Source organism: Bidens hawaiensis, unplaced genomic scaffold (genome assembly GCF_021521415.1).
Source record: "Bidens hawaiensis isolate Kalapana, Puna unplaced genomic scaffold, B.hawaiensis_p1.1 tig00005145_1, whole genome shotgun sequence".
In the NCBI taxonomy this organism is placed as follows: Eukaryota; Viridiplantae; Streptophyta; class Magnoliopsida; order Asterales; family Asteraceae; genus Bidens; species Bidens hawaiensis.
Window position 1 is genome coordinate 822,380 of NW_027491328.1, and position 18,339 is coordinate 840,718.

General features: G+C 36.0%; 2 protein-coding genes across 2 annotated transcripts; both read left to right on the top strand.

Moving 5' to 3' along the window:
* Window positions 1-8,190: 8,190 nt before the first annotated feature.
* Window positions 8,191-9,819, top strand: LOC143629069 (uncharacterized). The gene is made up of 2 exons (XM_077098438.1): window positions 8,191-8,705; window positions 9,607-9,819. Exon 1 carries the CDS (start codon window positions 8,221-8,223, stop codon window positions 8,683-8,685), a length of 465 nt encoding a protein of 154 aa, XP_076954553.1. The 5' UTR covers window positions 8,191-8,220; the 3' UTR covers window positions 8,686-8,705; window positions 9,607-9,819.
* Window positions 9,820-11,670: 1,851 nt separating this feature from the next.
* LOC143629070 (cytochrome P450 CYP82D47-like) lies at window positions 11,671-13,379 on the top strand. Its single transcript, XM_077098439.1, has 2 exons — window positions 11,671-12,651; window positions 12,747-13,379. The coding sequence occupies exons 1-2, from the start codon at window positions 11,683-11,685 to the stop codon at window positions 13,377-13,379; spliced, it is 1,602 nt and encodes a 533-aa protein (XP_076954554.1). The 5' UTR covers window positions 11,671-11,682.
* The last annotated feature ends 4,960 nt before the right edge of the window (window positions 13,380-18,339 follow it).

Sequence of the window (18,339 nt, forward strand, 5' to 3'; positions counted from 1 at the left end):
ATATTCTAGATTTTCATATTTATTTTGGTAAATCACTATTAATAAACAGATTGATTCTGTTGAGATGATCATCAAACGTCTACAATTGGTTGCAATGTCAATGATCTTAAGAGCAAAAGTTCATGTTTTATTTGGGTATTTATCATTTTACATGCATTCACATCGAGCTAACAAGTTACGATACTTCCTCCTCATTGCAATTGGTTTTTGGTCAGTAACCAAGTATCTCTCATCTAAATATTTCGTGTGTGTTATATATTGAAATTAATCCACCACAAGATACAAAGGTGAGACCACAAAGGAAGTTGGGAATTTATTTCGATATTATTTATTATCTATGATTAAAGAGTTAGAGTCATTAATGAGATACTTGTTTATGACTCATTAGTTTTCATTTTAGTGAAGCAACATTCCCAACATTAGGGGGAGATATAAAGTAGTTTGAAAACGAAATTAGTTTGAATGAATTACCATTGATTCTTAAATTAAATTATATGAACTAAAAGTTCAAAGAATAATTCATTAACGAATCAATTACCAGACGATTCACTGGCCAAAACAAAGTGTCTAGCTAAGAAACCTATAACAGCTGCTAATGCTCCAATTAATATTATTGTCCAAGAAGGAAAATCACATATTAATAATGAGTCTAACGTACGCATGAAGCATGATAGACTAATCAGTTCCAAAGGTAAAATTTCCTTGAAAATTGAAGCAAGTAATAAAGATGGTCAAGTCGAGGTGAGGTACAATAAAAATATAACATTTCGTTTTGTTGTTCCGTTTCCCACGTACTTGTAATCAATACCCGACCCGGTTCGTAGTCGGGTAAACTATCAATAAAATATTTCATTTGTTAACTATTTCTTTTATATATTTATTTAACTATCCAAAAGATATGAATCTAACCCCTAACTAAACTTTTGATCTTCTTTGTACCCTTAACCAAAATAGAAGGACCAAACTGTAAATATTATTAAAAAAAAAAAATAGAAAATGATAATAACCTTCTTCTTCTCCAAGCTTGGCCGACAACCCCCCTCCCTCACATGATAACTTGATTAATACTTCCTAAAACACGAAATTGACTTTGCAAAATTGATTCTCCGTCAAAATCGCATCCCACCGATGGTTTAATCTTGGTAAACGAAACAAAATTCGCAGCTAACATAATCAATTTAATCCCGCGGCTCACTGAACCTAAATTGCTATATAATCACAACGAAAATTCAATTAAACCCGCACACACAATCCCTACAGCATCACGATCCTAAACCCTAACCTAATTGCAACTTTCTTAGCTGTTACGAACCGGTTTGACTTCAAGTTCAAGCCGTGAAAAAGTTTTGGCCATACTCCCTTAATTCGTCGAATAATCTGGTAATTAAAACATGAATTTAGATCGCATTTAACCAAGAATTTTTAACCCTAAACCAATTTCAATCATCATCAACGATTTGTTGTATACGCCGTATGTTTACATATTATTTATGTTTGGCATCATTAACAAATGGTAACACTAGACTGGTGGCTGGTGGGTGAATGTTAGAACACTTGGAACCGGTCCAGGCTTGGGTTCGAACACCTTGGACCTGGTTTTGAGTTTTTCATTTTTTTTTTATTTTTCTTTATTTTTCTTCTATTTTTCTTTAACCATATTATTGATAATATACAATTATATACCACTAAATAAACATTATTTTAACGAAACCGAACACTAAACTCACATTTCCTTGTCGTGAACCTTCGTTTATTGATTCATCTATAATATATACAAATATATATATTTTGTATATAAATTCACTATATATATTTAATAATAATAAATATGTTATCTATATTTCACACACCTATTAAACCGAACTAGCTTAAAAATTCAAACAGTTCTCCCCACTAATGTATGTACATGTATAATATTTTATCAATAAATTTATATTTACGTTCAATAAATTTAAGTTTTTTCTCGAAAGGTGAGTTTTCTCTTGATCCTCTCCCTATATATATATATATATGATCAGAATCATGTGAGAACTTTTTGGGAATTGAGAACTATGAGAATCATTTTTGACAAAAAAAACCCAAAAATAAAAAAAATCATAAAACAAAAAAAAACACAAAAATAAAAAAAGTAAAAAAACCAAAGTTCTTATTTATCATCCTGGTTTCTTAAAAAAATGTAAAAAAAATTATCAGTTTAGCTAAATTATACATATGTGTATAGTGTGTACATATATGTACACACATGTTTTTTTCCTATACACATATGTATAATTTAAGGTAAATGATAATGTACATAGGTGTACATTACGTAACTAGAGATTAAATGAAAGTATACATATGTATATAGGTATAATACGAATTAAAAAGAAAAAAAATCGGTTTTTTTATTATACATATATGTATAATATTTACACACATGTTTTTTCCTATACACATATGTATAATTTAAGGTAAATGATAATGTACATATGTGTACATTACGTAACTAGAGATTAAATGAATGTATACATATATGTATAGGTATGATACGAATTAAAAAAAATGCGGTTTTTTTTTATGAAACCGGAATGAAATATAAGAATTTTGGTTTTTTTACTTTTTAAAATTTTTTTAATATTTTTTAGAGGTTTTTTTAGTGGTCCAAAATGTTTCTCAAAGTTTTCAATTTGCCAATGGTTCTCTTAGGATCCTTACCCTATATATATATATATATATATATATTTGCTAATGATTTATATAGATTACATAAATATCAAATAATAATAATAATAATAATATAAATACAAAATAATTATAGTAAAGATGCATTTAATTTTCTTATCGTTAAATATATTTCATGTGTAAACATAACGTAATAATAATAATAACAATAATAATAATAATAATAATAACAACAACGATGGTAATAATAATAATAATAATAAATAATAAATAATAAATAATAAATATATTAATTTAAACCCGAAAAGACTACAAGTTATTTGAACCGATTAATAAATTTAACAATCGAACTAGTTATTCGTTAATCTCAATTTTGCTTAAAACCTCATCAAACCTTAATTACGTTGTAAGCCTTGTTAATATTTCATTTATAAATTGATTTATATTATATTTAATAACTAGGAATATTTGTCGCCAATCTCGAGGAGCTCGACCATTTTCACTTTAATTATTTATTGTCGTTTCATCTTCACTAATCTACTTGCTAAAGGTAAGTAACTCATATCCCCCTTTTTACCGTTTTATATTTTGGGGGCGTTATGCGTTCATACTTTAATCATTTTATTTCACACTACAATTCCATTATTTGCGTTATATGATATTGCTCAATTAGTTATACGTGTAAATGTGACTATGTGTTTATTTTATGTTATGGTGGTTGGTATCTCATCCTCATCCTCATTCTCATTAGTATGATCATACGACGTCGGAGTAGCTCGTTAACTATGTGATTTGAGTGAAAAGATAATTTTTATATTTATTGTTATGCTAGTTGTAGCAGTTCATATTTATCGTAAGGAATTGTCATTTTTAATATTATATATATTCAAAAACCGTGATTACTTGCTCAAACTATATATTTTCACGCTTGGCGCATGTAGCAATATTGGATGAAGAAAATGAGTTAAAGAATAGTTGGACTTTAGGCTGCATGACAGATAAAGACTTATAAATGAAATTAATTATTTTTCATTTGTAATGTTTATTTCTTTTGACACAATGTTGTGCTTTGTGTACTTGATATATGAAATGAATAATTTAGATATTGACACGTGTATTATGCTTTAGTGTCTTTTGAGCTATGATACAATTATGTCGCGCCCCGACATATTCCGCCTTAGGTTGGGGTGTGACAAAAAATGTCTCTTGAAAGTTATTAGACATGATCGTTCTTGAAGAGCCTCAGGTACCTGAAATTAAAGAGCTCTCAATAAATTATCTTGTATCATGTCTGCAAAGATATATGGAATCGAAATAAAATCGACGCCGTTATACTTTTGTATATACTGTAGCGCTTAAAATGATGGAAATGATGAGGATCAAGATATAATATCTGCTTATAAATGATTGACCAAAATTGAAAGACACAAGTATGACATAATTAAAATTCTCGTAAGAAAGGAAAAGTTTTTTGGACCAACAGTCCGTACAACTAAAGTTGTAAAATGTGTTAGATACAAATGGGTCTTTTATGTGATTCAATTAAGTAATATAAGGCAAAATTGGTGGCAAAAGGATTTTGCAAAGACCCATGATTGATTATAAGGAGATGCATTCTCCAATGATGGAAATAATAGTTTTCCAATACCTAAATAGTCTGGTAATATAAAGAGAGAATTGATATGTATGCGTATAATAAATGTAGTGATTCACTTGATATTGAAAGGTTTACATGAAACATTTTGAACACTCAAATTATCAAATCATACAAAGTAAGTTCTCGAGAATGCTATGACTGTTGTATATCGATTCAGATTTGAATATTTATGATTATCTATCAAATATAATTGCAACTTCTGAAGAGTTCCTAAGCCACGTGAATACTTAAAAGGTTAATTAAAACATTTTAAAGATGGAATTCTTGTGCATTAATAAGCATACGTGAAAGAAATTGTACTTGAGAAATATCATATCTTACTAAACAAAGAATTGTACAATATGGATTTTCAATATATATAGTAATTGATATGTTAAAGTAAATGAGAAAGTTTAAGAAACAAGCTCATGAGGAGTGATTGCACATAAATAATTGGTTATGATGGAAAAAGAGTTTGTTTTGGATTGAAAAATGCATGGAGTTATGCTTATTACGTATGGACTAAATAGTCGGATTCAGCGTGGTACGTACAAATCAAGAGATATTTTGATAAAGAGGGAGATAAGTTGGATATAATAAGTCATGCTTTTATCAAACTTTCATTCTTAAAAGTTCATATAATCATAGTTTACAGCAATGATGTATACATCATCAAGAGAAACTGCCGAGCTTTTAAACGGAGAATTTCTAAAAGACCTTGACACGATATGAATATTGCTCGACCTGCAATTCGAGTGTATATGTAATTATATGTTTATCAATCCATCAAATACATCTAAAAGATGTTGAGACATTTTACTCTAGACAAATTTCATCATTTAAGTACGTTAAAGGATGTCATACAATGCATTTTATTTCATTTCCTATCACAATCTTAAATATTATTGGTTCAAAAGTACCATAATTAAATGCATATATGCATTAATATGTCTTGCTAACTACACATGATTTTTATCTCTTTTATTTATATTTATGAGCCAATGTACAGCTAGGAGACATCAGAATGGGTTAAAACATATATTTCAGGTATGAAAGATACGTGCTTATATTTTACTAACCCATCAAAACAAGTTTTTTTTAGTCTTGTTGATACAGATAAACATAATCGAGCCATGGATATAATGACATCTTTACCAGACGAAGCAATATAAGTTTTCACGTGAAGATCATGCAATATTGTTCAACTAAAAGATTCGCATATCAAGATACCAAGACGAAAATGATTGACTACAAAAGTTTTGGGCAACTTTCACACAAAATCGATACTTATCACTTTAAATGATATATAAATCAGGGGGAGACAATACGGGCTGCACTCCTTTTCCTTTAGGTATGGTTTTGTCTCATTGGGTTTTCCTAACAAGGTTTTTAACGAGGTAGCATCTCTAAGCGTATGAAGTTGATAACCAATGGGGAGTGTTATGAATAATTATTAATATGGTTATCAACACCTAAAATAGACTGGCTTATTCTCCAAGTTTCCCCATCCCTATATATATATTCCGTTGTATATTATTGTAATACACACATGATTAATGAAATCTCCATCTTTCTCTCTACATCTCTTTCACATATTCTTTGGCTATTAGGCTCATTTCACAACATGGCTGAAATTTTCTGGACCTTTTTACATTTATTATTAAGTTTTTTTATTTCTTTCACTCACAAACACTTTCAACAAATATTAAAAATTGTAGTATGAACAATGTTATTATATAGTTACTCATGAATAGTGACATTTTCTCTCTCATTCACTCATAACCACTTACAACTACTTTAAGGGGGAATTGGCACTCATGGGCACTACCCATGCATCGTCCAATTATGCAGTGTTATTTCATTTCTACCTTCAAGTACCCACAAACCTCAAAATTACTACCAACACTTACCCTAGAACATTTTGTTTGTTTTTTAGTTATCTAAGTGAAAAAAATGTCAAAAATGAATCAATTTTGTATGGCAAACCTTAGCGATTGAATGAAATCATGCATTCTATCCACATAAAGTGGCGACTATGGTTTGAAAGCCATACACGCGACCCATATATTATACAACTAGTTTTAGAAACCCGTGTACTACACGGGATAAGTTAATGTAAATATTTCAATGAATAATTTGATACAAATAAAAATAAAGATAATCAAGTCTCTTTGTATTATATAAAAAAAATGTATTACAAATATAGTCGCTTTATATCATCAAATGTATTCGAATTTTAAATTGAGAATGGGCTGTTCTACCATCTATATACAATAATGAAGCAATTCCACTGTAAGCAACATTTAAAACAATAAGGCCTTTAGATCTGAAAAGATGTAGCCAAAGGCTTTCACAAAAATGTTTTACACTCCATACCCCGCCATAGACAAAAAAGACACCAGATTTTCCTTTTTGAATAGCTTTCATGATGTCCTTATAAACACACTGTTGTTCAATTGTCACAATAGATTTATACTAAATATAAAAAATAGAAAATTTGTCTATGATTTTTAAGACCTATTAAACATTAAATATTTGAAAAAAAAATTATTACAGTTTTCTTTAATATGAAGATGTCTCAAAAATTGAATGCTAGTGTGCTCTTTAAACATAAACTCTTTTATATACATTTTCAATTTAAATAAAATATCTTTATGACACGTAATTATTATATTAATATTTTTTATATTAAGTATGTTTACAATATAATTTATGGCATTAATAATTCAATCAATGGAGATTGACCAATTAATATAGTATGTTGAATTTATAATCAATACTATATGTTGAACCAAGATATTTTTTTTCTTTCATATCAATAGAAGATAAGTGATTTGGGTGGGAATTTGAGAGTGAAAATTAACCTCATAATACCATGTGTCAAGAATTATTTTCTTTTATTAGTATAGATAGATATTGAAAACCCACTATGATTTTCTGTTACGAAAACACCATTTTTAGAAAATCCACCTCATTATTGTCATACTTTTGGTACAACATATAATGTTATTTGATCACATGAATTGACTTTTTTGTATATTTTCATAATCATCATTTCCTCCTTTTCTTAACAAAAACTCTAGAACCCGATGCTCATCATTTCCAACATCTTTTTGGTATAGCTATACTTCTCATCTTTTACAATTTTTTTTTGTTTAATGTTTCGGTCTAAATTTTGCAAGTTAACCTTTTGTGTGTTAACAACCTCCCATTGGTATTGCGGTTTCACTTTTTTAAATCTACTTTTTATTCAGTTTTCTTAATGGTTCATGAAAGTTACTAGCCGCGTGAGATGGGATAATGACCAAAGGCGGTGGTCATGGTGAAGGTGACTTGATGTTTTTAATTGCACGGTCTCACACCTCCGCCGGAACGTGAGGGGATTTAATACTAGTTTAACCAAAACACCATTTTTAGAAAATCCACCTCATTATTTGATCACATGATTTGACATTGTTGTATGTAGTATATATCCACCGTCTTCCATCGTCATCATTTCCTCCTTCCTCACCAAAAACCCTATGATGAAACAAGACCCACTTCCCAGCAGCAGCATCTGCGGTCAGTGCGGCATCGTGGAAGCCAAACTCCTCCACCACATCCGCCTCCGGGGCAATTTCCGGCGCCTCTGCACCTCCTGCGTCCTCCGCCTCCACCCCCAGTTCTTCTGCCCCGCCTGCCTCGGCGTCTACGACCGCTCCCCACCCGAAGACGCCGTCGTCTGCTACAAATGCTACTCCTCCTCCCACCCCGCCTGCGTCTCCTCCCCCCCAATTAACTCCTCTCGCAACCCCTCTCCCTGCGCCTCCTGCCTCAACCCCAATCTGCTTCTCTTCAATCTGCCCCGCCTCGACTCCCCCGCCTTTCGCCTTGTCGATGCTAATTCCGCCAGGCTCTTGTTGGCTGCCGCCAAGATTGCCGCCATGTCCATGAGTAAGGCCGAGGTTGCGGCTGCGTCCGAGGCGGAGCGCAGGTCGAAGGAGGCCGCCTATACGAAGAAGAGAGCCAAGGAGGCGTTGGATCATGTCGTCAAGCTGATGGGGAAGGAAAAGATGAACATTCTTCAAAATCATAATAATAATAATAAGGTTATTAATAATAATAATAATAATAATAATAATAATGTTGTTAGGAAAGTGGATGATTCGAGTGAGGTTGTGAAGGCGTTGAATGCCGTGGAGTTGAAGGATAACGGGACTCTGGTTGAGAAGGTTGTGGGTGAATCGAAGGTGGAGTTGGAGGTGGATGATAGTGGTGGTAAAGATTCAGTGGTGAAAGCAGTCGGTGAAAATGGAGGTGTAAAGGATGAATCGGTGAAGGTTGTTGAGAACGGTGAAGAACAGGGTAATGTGGAAAAGAATGGCGGCAATGGCAACGCGGTGAATTAAAGGAGGAGACTTTGAAGCTGGTATGTATCCTTTTGGTATTGTGGTTGTTATAATAATGTTGTTATTTTCATTCATTTGTATTCATGGTGTGAATTTTGGAGATGATGTGTGTCTAGAAATGCGAACGGTTTTAGCTAAACGGTTATGTTCGGGTTGACTTTATGGGTTTACGGGTTGATCTATTTAACTCATTTGATTTTTTTAATTCTTAACTTAAACTGAGATTGTCTCTTGTACCAAGTTTTAAAATTTAGAAGAAATTTGAGTGCATTTGAATATTGGCCTTAAATTTCCAACTTTAGAGTGTTAATATGCAAACAAGATAAAACAAATTGAAAGTTTGGGTCAAACGGGCCTAGGTATGTTCAGGACGACTTTATGCATTCACGGGTTGACGTGTTACTCATTTAATTTCGTACGTTTTAATTTATAACTATTCTTAGATTGCCTTTTATACCAAGTTTTAAAATTTAGAAGAAATTTGAGCACATTTGTATATTGGCTCCAAATGTGCAACTTTAGAGTGTTAATACGCAAACAAGATAAAATAAAATAAGATTTTGGGTCAAACGGACTGTGGTTGTGTTCGGGTTGACTTTCTGGTTTCCGGGTTGACTTGCTGGTTGTGTCTGGGTTGACTTTATGGTTTCACGGGGGCTTGTTTGACGCATTTGATTTCATACTTTTTAATTTTGTTTCGATTCATAACTTAAAGTGAGATTGCCTTTTATACCAAACGTTAAAGTTAAGAAGTTTGAGTGTGTTTGTTTATCGGCTCTAAGTTTACAACTCAAGATATAATAAAATTAAAATTTGGGTCAAAACCCTCAAGCAGGCCATGGTCCTGTCGTGTTTGTGTGGATTCATGTGTGTGATAAGAACTTATTTAACGCCCGTTATTGTATTTAATGTTGATTGTAGGTGTTGATGATCTATGGTAAGAATGGGCTGCTTCGTTTTGGTAAAAGAGCATTCTTCCTGGCCGATTATAATTTGGTTTCAGTGAGTTCTGCTTGTTTCTAGTTTTGAATTTGTGTTGTGCTCTTAGAACCTGCATTTAGTAAATTACTGGTGTTTGTTTTATCATAATTTACTTAATTAGACTTGACTTTCAAGATATGATATGGTTATTATTTGTTTTGCAATATCCTACAAGTGAAAATTAACCTCATAGCTTATTAACAAGAAGCAAATTTTATGTGAATGAAACTTAAGGCTGTTTGTGGGTGTATGATAAACGGTTGGAAGGTTGTTAGTTTTAAAGTCTCGATGCAGTTTAGAGATGGCAAAATGTATAGGGGTGTGCGTCTGGTCAAAGTTGGACCGGACCTGAATCTGGAATTTCTGGAATATAAAACCGACCGATAGAATTAGGGTGGGTTGCTCTCGATCTGGTAACAAATCTTGTTTTGCATGTTATCAACTTGATTAATTCGTTTTCCACACTTCTCTTAGATTTTCCAATTTGGTTAGCAATTCGGTTCTGATTTCCTTGGATTTGGTTACTATGTTTTTGAGGTCAATTTCCTCTTGGTTTTCTATTCAAAAATCCGAAATCTTAAGAAATGTAAACGCGGGACCTGACCAAAGGTTGGTGTTTGGGCATAAAACTGGTTGGTCTCAGTTCATATCTAGTAGTTGCTCAGGCTAAGTTGCTGCTTAAAAATGGAAGTGCAGCGGGCCAAAATAGGTGGTTTCGTTTGATTACTTTTTCTATGTATATTTTTTCTATAATTAGTGTGTTATTCGATATGATTACAAAATTATACTTATTTACAACTTTCTATTAAATGATATACGCGGTTGATTTCGATTTGCGTTATATCAGCCCGGGTTTTTTACGTATTCTGTTCAGTTACTACAAATTCTGGGCATCTTATTTGTAAATCTTCTGATCAGCTTTTTTCAGTAGGGGTGTAAACGTGTTGAGACGATCGTGAGTTATTAAGGATGAGCTCGTTAAGCTCGAATCGATCCGAGCTTAAACAGGTGCTAGCTCGGGCTTATGTTGGAACTCATTTATTCTATGAGTTTGAGCCTGAACCTTACATATCTAGCATGGTTAGACCCGTCCTACAATTTATGTAAAATTAACTTAAATTTTAAAATATATACTTACATGGTAAGTTGTAAGTTCACATTATAGAAGGAAAATCTTAAATCTTGACTGTGAGACGTTGTAGCACCTTTTTAGGATTTAGGGTCGTTTTCACTCAAATGCCAAGAAGGGATGAAGGGTTAGGTTCAGTCAGCGCAACGCTATGTGGTGCAATATGATAGGATGAATCTTGGCGGTGGCTTCAACCACAACACGTAGCCTTAGGGTGCGTTTAGTTTGTGGAATGTTTTGGAAATGAAATTTGCGTAGGAATTAAAATATGAAGGAAGTGGATTATGAAAGAATTGAATTCGGAATTTAGGCATTCTATTAGAATTTCTTGGAATTGGAATCTCAATTTCATTCTTGATGTGTTTAGTTGGTTGAGCACTTAATTGGAAACAGTCACTCCGACCCCACCAACCTCCCCCGCTCTTCTGCCGGCCCGGCATGCTGGCGATCCGCACCATTTCAACTCCTTCTGGATCGTACGGTTTTGATCTGGCCCGCCCACCAAATACCCGCAATGTTTCGACCCGACCCGCACAGTTTCTACCTGACCAGGCTGGCCACTATTTTGATAAATATTTAAAAATCAGGGGAACAAATTACCAACAAAAAACAGGGAATAAAATATTAATGTTTCACTTGTCTAACCATTATTGCTATTTTTATAGTATATCTATTTTTGATTCCTTATCTTTTTGGAAAGAGTGAGAAACTCATTTTCATTCCCAATAAGTCAAGAACCAGATACCATTATCGTTGATTTTAAGAAGTGAATCACACCCGTCAGTATCTAACCACCATTTCATCGGCCTAACAAAATTGACTTATGTTTTGATTTTTGGTATGGGGTACACATAAATCTAACCAATGAACTCATTGTACAAGAAGTAATGGAGTTCAATCTCCCATTTTCAACAATGGTAACTACCATTTTTGTTGTTTTTGTAATAGCTTTCCTGCTAAAGATCTTAGGGAGTTTAAAGAAGGTAAACACAACGAAGAACCGAGCAGTACCTCAAGCAAAGGGTGCATGGCCTATAATCGGACACTTGCACCTTCTAGGTGGATCTCGACCACCTCAACAGGTTTTAGGAGACATGGCAGATAAAGATGGCCCTATCTTTACCATCAAGCTTGGTGTTCACCAAGTTTTAGTTGTGAGTAATGGGAAGGTGGCTAAAGAGTGCTTTACCACAAACGACAGGGCCTTTGCAAGTCGACCAAAATCAAAGGCAGTAGAGATCATGGGTTATAACTATGCCATGTTTGGCTTGGCTCCATATGGGAATTACTGGCGACAAGTTCGCAAGATCATTATGGTTGAGGTTCTCTCTCAAAGACGAGTTGAGATGCTTGAACATATTATGGTTTTAGAAGTTAGAACATCCATGAAGGATATATATGACAAGTGGTTAATGATCAAAGATAGCAAAGTTTCGGATAATATGGTAAAGGTGGATATGAAACAATGGTTTGGAAACTTGGTGTTTAATGTGGTAGTTAGGATTATTTCTGGGAAGAGGTTTGAGCTCAATGATGAAGAGGGAGTTCGGTTTCAAAGTGTGGCAAGGAAATTCTTTGAGTTACTAGGGGCATTTGTGGTGTCGGATTACCTTCCATTTACAAATGGTTTCGACCTCGGAGGATATGAGAAACAAATGAAGATGACGGGTAAAGAAATGAATAACATCATTGAAGGATGGTTAATGGAGCGCAAGAGAGAGAAAGGGTCTAGCTTTAGGCAGCACCAAGAAGGCGACCAAGTCTTCATGGATGTGCTGATTTCGGTTCTCCAAGATGCCTCCGAAGAGGATTTCCTAGGTTATGACCATGATACAATTATCAAAGCCACGTGTCTGGTAAACTTACTTAACCTTGATTGATGTACAATTGTTGCATCGTTATGTTTATATAATCAAAACCTACTAACTTTGTGGTGACTTCAATCATGTAGGCGATAATAACTGCTGGCTCGGATACTACATCTGCGACGTTAACATGGGCTTTATCTTTGCTACTTAATAACCCAAAAGCACTAAAAACTGCCCAAGATGAAATTGATAAAAAAGTTGAAAGAGACAGAATGGTAGAGGGATCAGACATAAAGAACTTAGTTTACCTTGATGCAATTATCAAAGAAACATTGCGTTTATACCCAGCTGGACCTCTCTCTGTTCCTCATGAATCCATGGAGGATTGTATTGTGAGTGGCTACCACATCCCAAAAGGCACGCGTTTGTTGGTAAATCTCTGGAAGATGCATCGTGATCCAAATATATGGTCACATCATTGTGAATTTAAGCCCGAAAGGTTCTTGACTAGTCAAAAAGATATAGATCTTAAAGGAAACCATTTTGAACTTCTTCCATTCGGCAGTGGTAGAAGAATGTGCCCTGGTGTTTCCTTTGCCTTGCAAATTTTGCCTTTAACATTAGCCAATGTGATTCAACAATTTATGATAAGCAAACCATCAAATGAACCAATTGATATGAGTGAAAGCTTTGGACTAACTACAAGCAAAGCAATGCCATTAGAGGTTCTTCTTGCCCCTCGTTCATCCCATAATGTGTATCATGTTGGTGCATGATGATATTATTTATACACACACCAGACATCAATTCATTCACAAACCCCACACCATCAACAATATGAATTTTCAAAGTGTCTAGCTAGTAATATACTCAACATGGTTTGCAGACATGAGATCATGTTGAAAAAAGCTTTTACTATACCAATTATATTAGTTAAAAAATGATTTGTTTTGGTTGTGTGTTGTAGTAACATAAATGTGTTAAAAGTTATTTGTATGTTTGTTTGAAGTTCTAAAAATAATTATTAATAAATTGTATGATTTAGTTTTTGCATTTATAAGAAAATAGAATTCATGAGTTCTCTAATAGTCTAATTTATTTTTTGAGTTATTTAATTACTTTTATTGTTTTCAGCTTTGATTATTATGTAGAGTAATTGTTAAGAGTTGTTATGACTCATGCTTTAGTTGTACTAGATTAGCTATGTACTTGTATGTACTTATCGTATCAATATAGGGTATGTTTGGCAAAACTAGCTGGTGGCTGTTAACTAGAAGCTGGTAGCTGTAGCTGGTAGCTGTTAACTGTAGCTTTTTAGATATATTTAGGTGTTTGGTAGAGTAGCTGGAGCTTTTTAGATATATTTAAGTATTTTGCAGAGTAGCTGAAACTTTTAATAAAACTAATTGGGTGCCAGTATGTTGCGGCGGAGCGCGCGTGCAACCTAACATCAACCGCATAATCAGTGTCGGTACGTGATTCACTTGATGTTAGTGCACGCATAACCCGAATGCAGACGTGTACTTCGTGCAAAGACAGTAAGCGTGTAATCGATGGTGAAAATCAAGAAACAAAGCTAAAATATATAGTAATTTCAAATAGATAATTTTTTAAACCAACCTCTTTTGATCTGAAACACTTTCCGACCCGACACCGTTTTAATCTGAAACATGTTTTGACCCGGCCCCTTGCAACTCAAACCGTACCGACACGAACTAACCCTTTTTTATCGACTCGTTCCGACCCTAATTTGGTCTTACACATGACCCGAGCTCGTCTGACTCGACTTGTTACCAATTATAACCGGTAAAAACGTATAGCAATATCATACTCAAATTAAAGAGAATAAAATGCTTGTTTTATGATGTAATTTGTTTAAAAAAATATTAACAAGTGAAAAAGTTATGGACTTTTAAAAAGTCCTAGGGTAGTTAGTTTTGAATAAGGGTAAAATATGTAACTATTATATAAATTTACAAAAGTTGATGAAAGTTTAAGTACCAAACTTGTAAATTCAAATGTAAAAGCTTGTAGCTTGTTCACAAACGCTAGTAGTAGTAGCGTTTAAAAAAGGAGTTTTTTCTCATGAACTAAAAGCTTCAAGCTCCTTCAACCAAACAAGGCTTTTAATTAAGTACGAGTTTTTTCTTAAAAGCTTGAAGCTTGAAGCCCCTAAAAGCTCCTAAAATCTCTTTGCCAAACATACCTATAGTATATTTATTTAATATTGTACCATAAAGACTCCACTATCAATATACATTATATTTCGTGGCATCGAACGAGATTGCTAGTAATGACCAAAAAAGTTTAAAGTGTTATAGATTAAATGTTTAGTAATTAGTACTACCGGCTAATTGGTTATAGTCTGAATTATAACTCCAGTTAGTAATCTACTATCACTGTTGTTGTTGTTGTTAATTTGTTTTAAATAGTTCTAGTGTGAGTTTTTATTGATCGAGTTGCACGATTAATTATCTTGTGAAGAGGTATGGACTATGGACCCATAGCTGGGACGGTCGGTCGGATCCGAATCCAATTATAACCACTTTACAGCAAGAAAAGCCCAAATCGTGGGAAGGGTTACAAGCAGTCGGGACCACCCTGAGTCCTGACACTTGAATAAAGGTTACAAGCGGCCGGGGCCACCCTGACAGTACCAGACAACTTCGCAGGGGAGAAACAAGCAATCGAATGCTTAAAATAGTTACTGTTTTTGTTAAAAGTGATTACACTTGGTGGATGGCTTAGCAAGATAAAAGTATAAGACTAGCAGGTGTGGTCTGCGATTTGCCGCTAGAGAAGACTATGTGGCATGCGGTGCCAGCAGTGTTCACCACCCCAATTGAAGAAACACAAGTCCGAACTGGATAGTTCGAACTTACGTTTACCCCAGACGTGACTCTACTGAATATCAACGAAGTCAAATCCAAGCTATCTACCTGCAAAACAGAACACCGTGAGTCTCACTACGAGAAGGACACGATGGGGGGTCTTCCCGTAACCATCCTCCAACGCGAGAATAAGTACTATTCTGATTGGAATAATCAATACAAGTACAGTTAATTGCGTAGGGCTTGTGAGAGTGAATGAATACCTAAAGTAGATGAAGTTGGTAGTTATAGCCGAGGGTGAGGGAAGGTGATTAGTGGAGTTGTCACCATCACAATATTCCTTTCTCAACTGAATGGACACGTGTCGAACCGCTATTAGATGTGACAGCCTGGACCCGTCCGTTATCTATGCACGTCGTGGGACGTCCATTACGAGTCCAGGTGTTATCTTTCCATTGGTCGATGCCGCTATCAGGTGGTTTTGGGGGGAATCTTCTAGAAATAGTTTGTTACAACTTCTCTTCCATATGACGTGGGGATCATACGTGTGATGAGTCCCTTGTTTTGTTTGTGCGTTCCTCCCGCAGATGCTCACTGGTAGTCTACGGGTTCGATGGATATCCGCGAAGCATATTTTACGAACCATGGGTGATTGCTGGTCTTTTCATGATTGCAAGTGTTTTGGTCCATGTGTTCCTCTTACGGATGTTTATTGACGGTCCATGGGTCGGATTAGATATCCGCGGGTAGCTTTACTACCCTACCTCTATAAGTCACCCAGTCCATTGTTGCTTTCGCGATGCGATGCGTGGGTGGAATTATGGACTCTGCTCTAGCCCCTTGTTGCGGTTTGTGCTTGTTGGTCATAGGAATTCCTATTGCTTTTGAACTGGGGGTACTGTTTTTTCGTCTGAGACGTGACGTCTACCGTCCGAGTTTTGTAAGAGGGTGGTGCTAGAGGTGATTACACGTAGTTTTAGGCGGTTGATTCAAAATTATTTTGTTTTTGTCAGTTCCCGCCTAACGTGTCACTTTCTGAGTGGATGACCGATAAAGGTGAGCTGTATCCCTCTTCCTTGCATTAATTTCGATGTGTATATATAGAGAGAGGCGTTTCACTTTTTTGATTTACTTGCAATATTTATCTCTAAATCTTTCCATCTTCTCTCTCTTTTTCATCTATTGCCTTCTGCATATACCTCTCAACTGTTTTCTGATTATCATGGCCGGTGGCAAGAAAGATGGGACTAAGAGTAAGGACGGTAAAAAAGATGCCTCCAAGGGTGCAGTTGAGAACATTCATATTAGTTGGAAGGTAGTAGACTTCCAAGATATTGCCAATCTGTATGGATTGGGGCCGGAGTGGGGGCCAGAGCTTCCCTCTTCGAGATCGACGACTGACAAGCCACCAACCGGTAAGATTGCTTTATACGGTGAGTTTTTCACCACAGGCAACTCCGACTGCCCCTCACGAAGTTTTTGGGCAGTTTTCTTGATGTTACTGGGATTCATATTTCCTAGATGCACCCCTTTGGGCTCACGAGGCTCCGTCATTTCGAGTTTTGCTGTAGAGCTTTGGGGGTGGAGCCTACTATGGATCGCTTTCTTGCGATCTACAAGATCCAGGTCCACAGGAGCTGGTTCAGCTTCAACGTACAACAGAAGGCGATAGGAACTGAGCCCCCGTGGAGCGCTCACGAGTGGAAGAACAAGTTCTTCTGGATTAACGCGGACGTAATTCCAAAGGCTATGACCCGCCCCTCGCTAGTCCAAAAATTCTTCCACCTCCCTATTGCTGACGTGGAAGGCCAGGGGTGGTACACCACTCTTCTGAAGACTCCTACTCCCATGGAACTCATTTCGGAGTTCGCATTGGTACAAGTAGGAATGATCCGTCTATGGCCGTATCCGGATGAGCATCCATACTTTTCCCGGGATGTTGGGAGTAAGTTTTTTAATTTGGCTTGATGCCGTGTGTTGTTTTTTTTAACTTGCTTTTATTGAAGAGGGAAACTCGCTTTTTGAAGTTCTTGTTCCTACTGTTACTGGGAAGTGGGAACATGTTTCGGATGCCCTTGGAGATTGGGCAGGTGCCCATTCTTGATCAGACTAAAGGGAATTTCCTCTTCCCGATCCGTGGGCGGGTTGAGCCGGAAGTTAATGAGTCCGCTGTGGCCCAAGGTGTGTACATCCTAAACCCTAATCCTCTTACCATTATGCGACCGGACGGGGCGATTGTCCTTTCTTCTAGTGAAAAATCTTCCAGTGAAGATTCAACTAGTGGGGGATCGCCGTCCGGTACTCCGGAAAGTTTTCATGCTGGCGTGTTGCGTGCTATTGCAGATCTTGTGCATCGCAACAAGAGGAAGGTGGATACCGCTGGTGTATCCGGCCACAGCAAAGACTCTAACGTCGATGATCCTGCTGGCGGGGAGGCAACAGAAGATGCCGAGGATCCCGCTGGTGGGGAGGCAACCAGGGACGTTGATGATCCCGCCGGTGTGGAGGCATCCAAGACAGCCCATTATCCAGCTGGTGGGGAGGCGTCTAAGGCTGAAGGGGATGAACCTGCCCCCAAGAGATTAAAGCTGACCCTTCTTCGCAAACGGGTTTGCAAGACCACTACCCGGGAGCCTGCAGGTACTTAACATTTGCTGTTTGTTTTTTTTCTGACTTTCCTTTGTTTCTAACTTTCCTATGTTTTTGGATCAACAATGGTCATTGCTCCTCGCCGCTGCCTCCACCTCAGACGGTATGAGGGTGGTGTGGATGTCAGCATGCAACCCCCAGAGGTGGTGGTGGAAACGAAGGTTTTGCCTCCTAAAGATATAATTGAAGACCTTCCGGTTTCTACGGGCGGGAAAGGGGAGTCCTCCCAACCTTCATCATCAAATCTTCAGGGGGA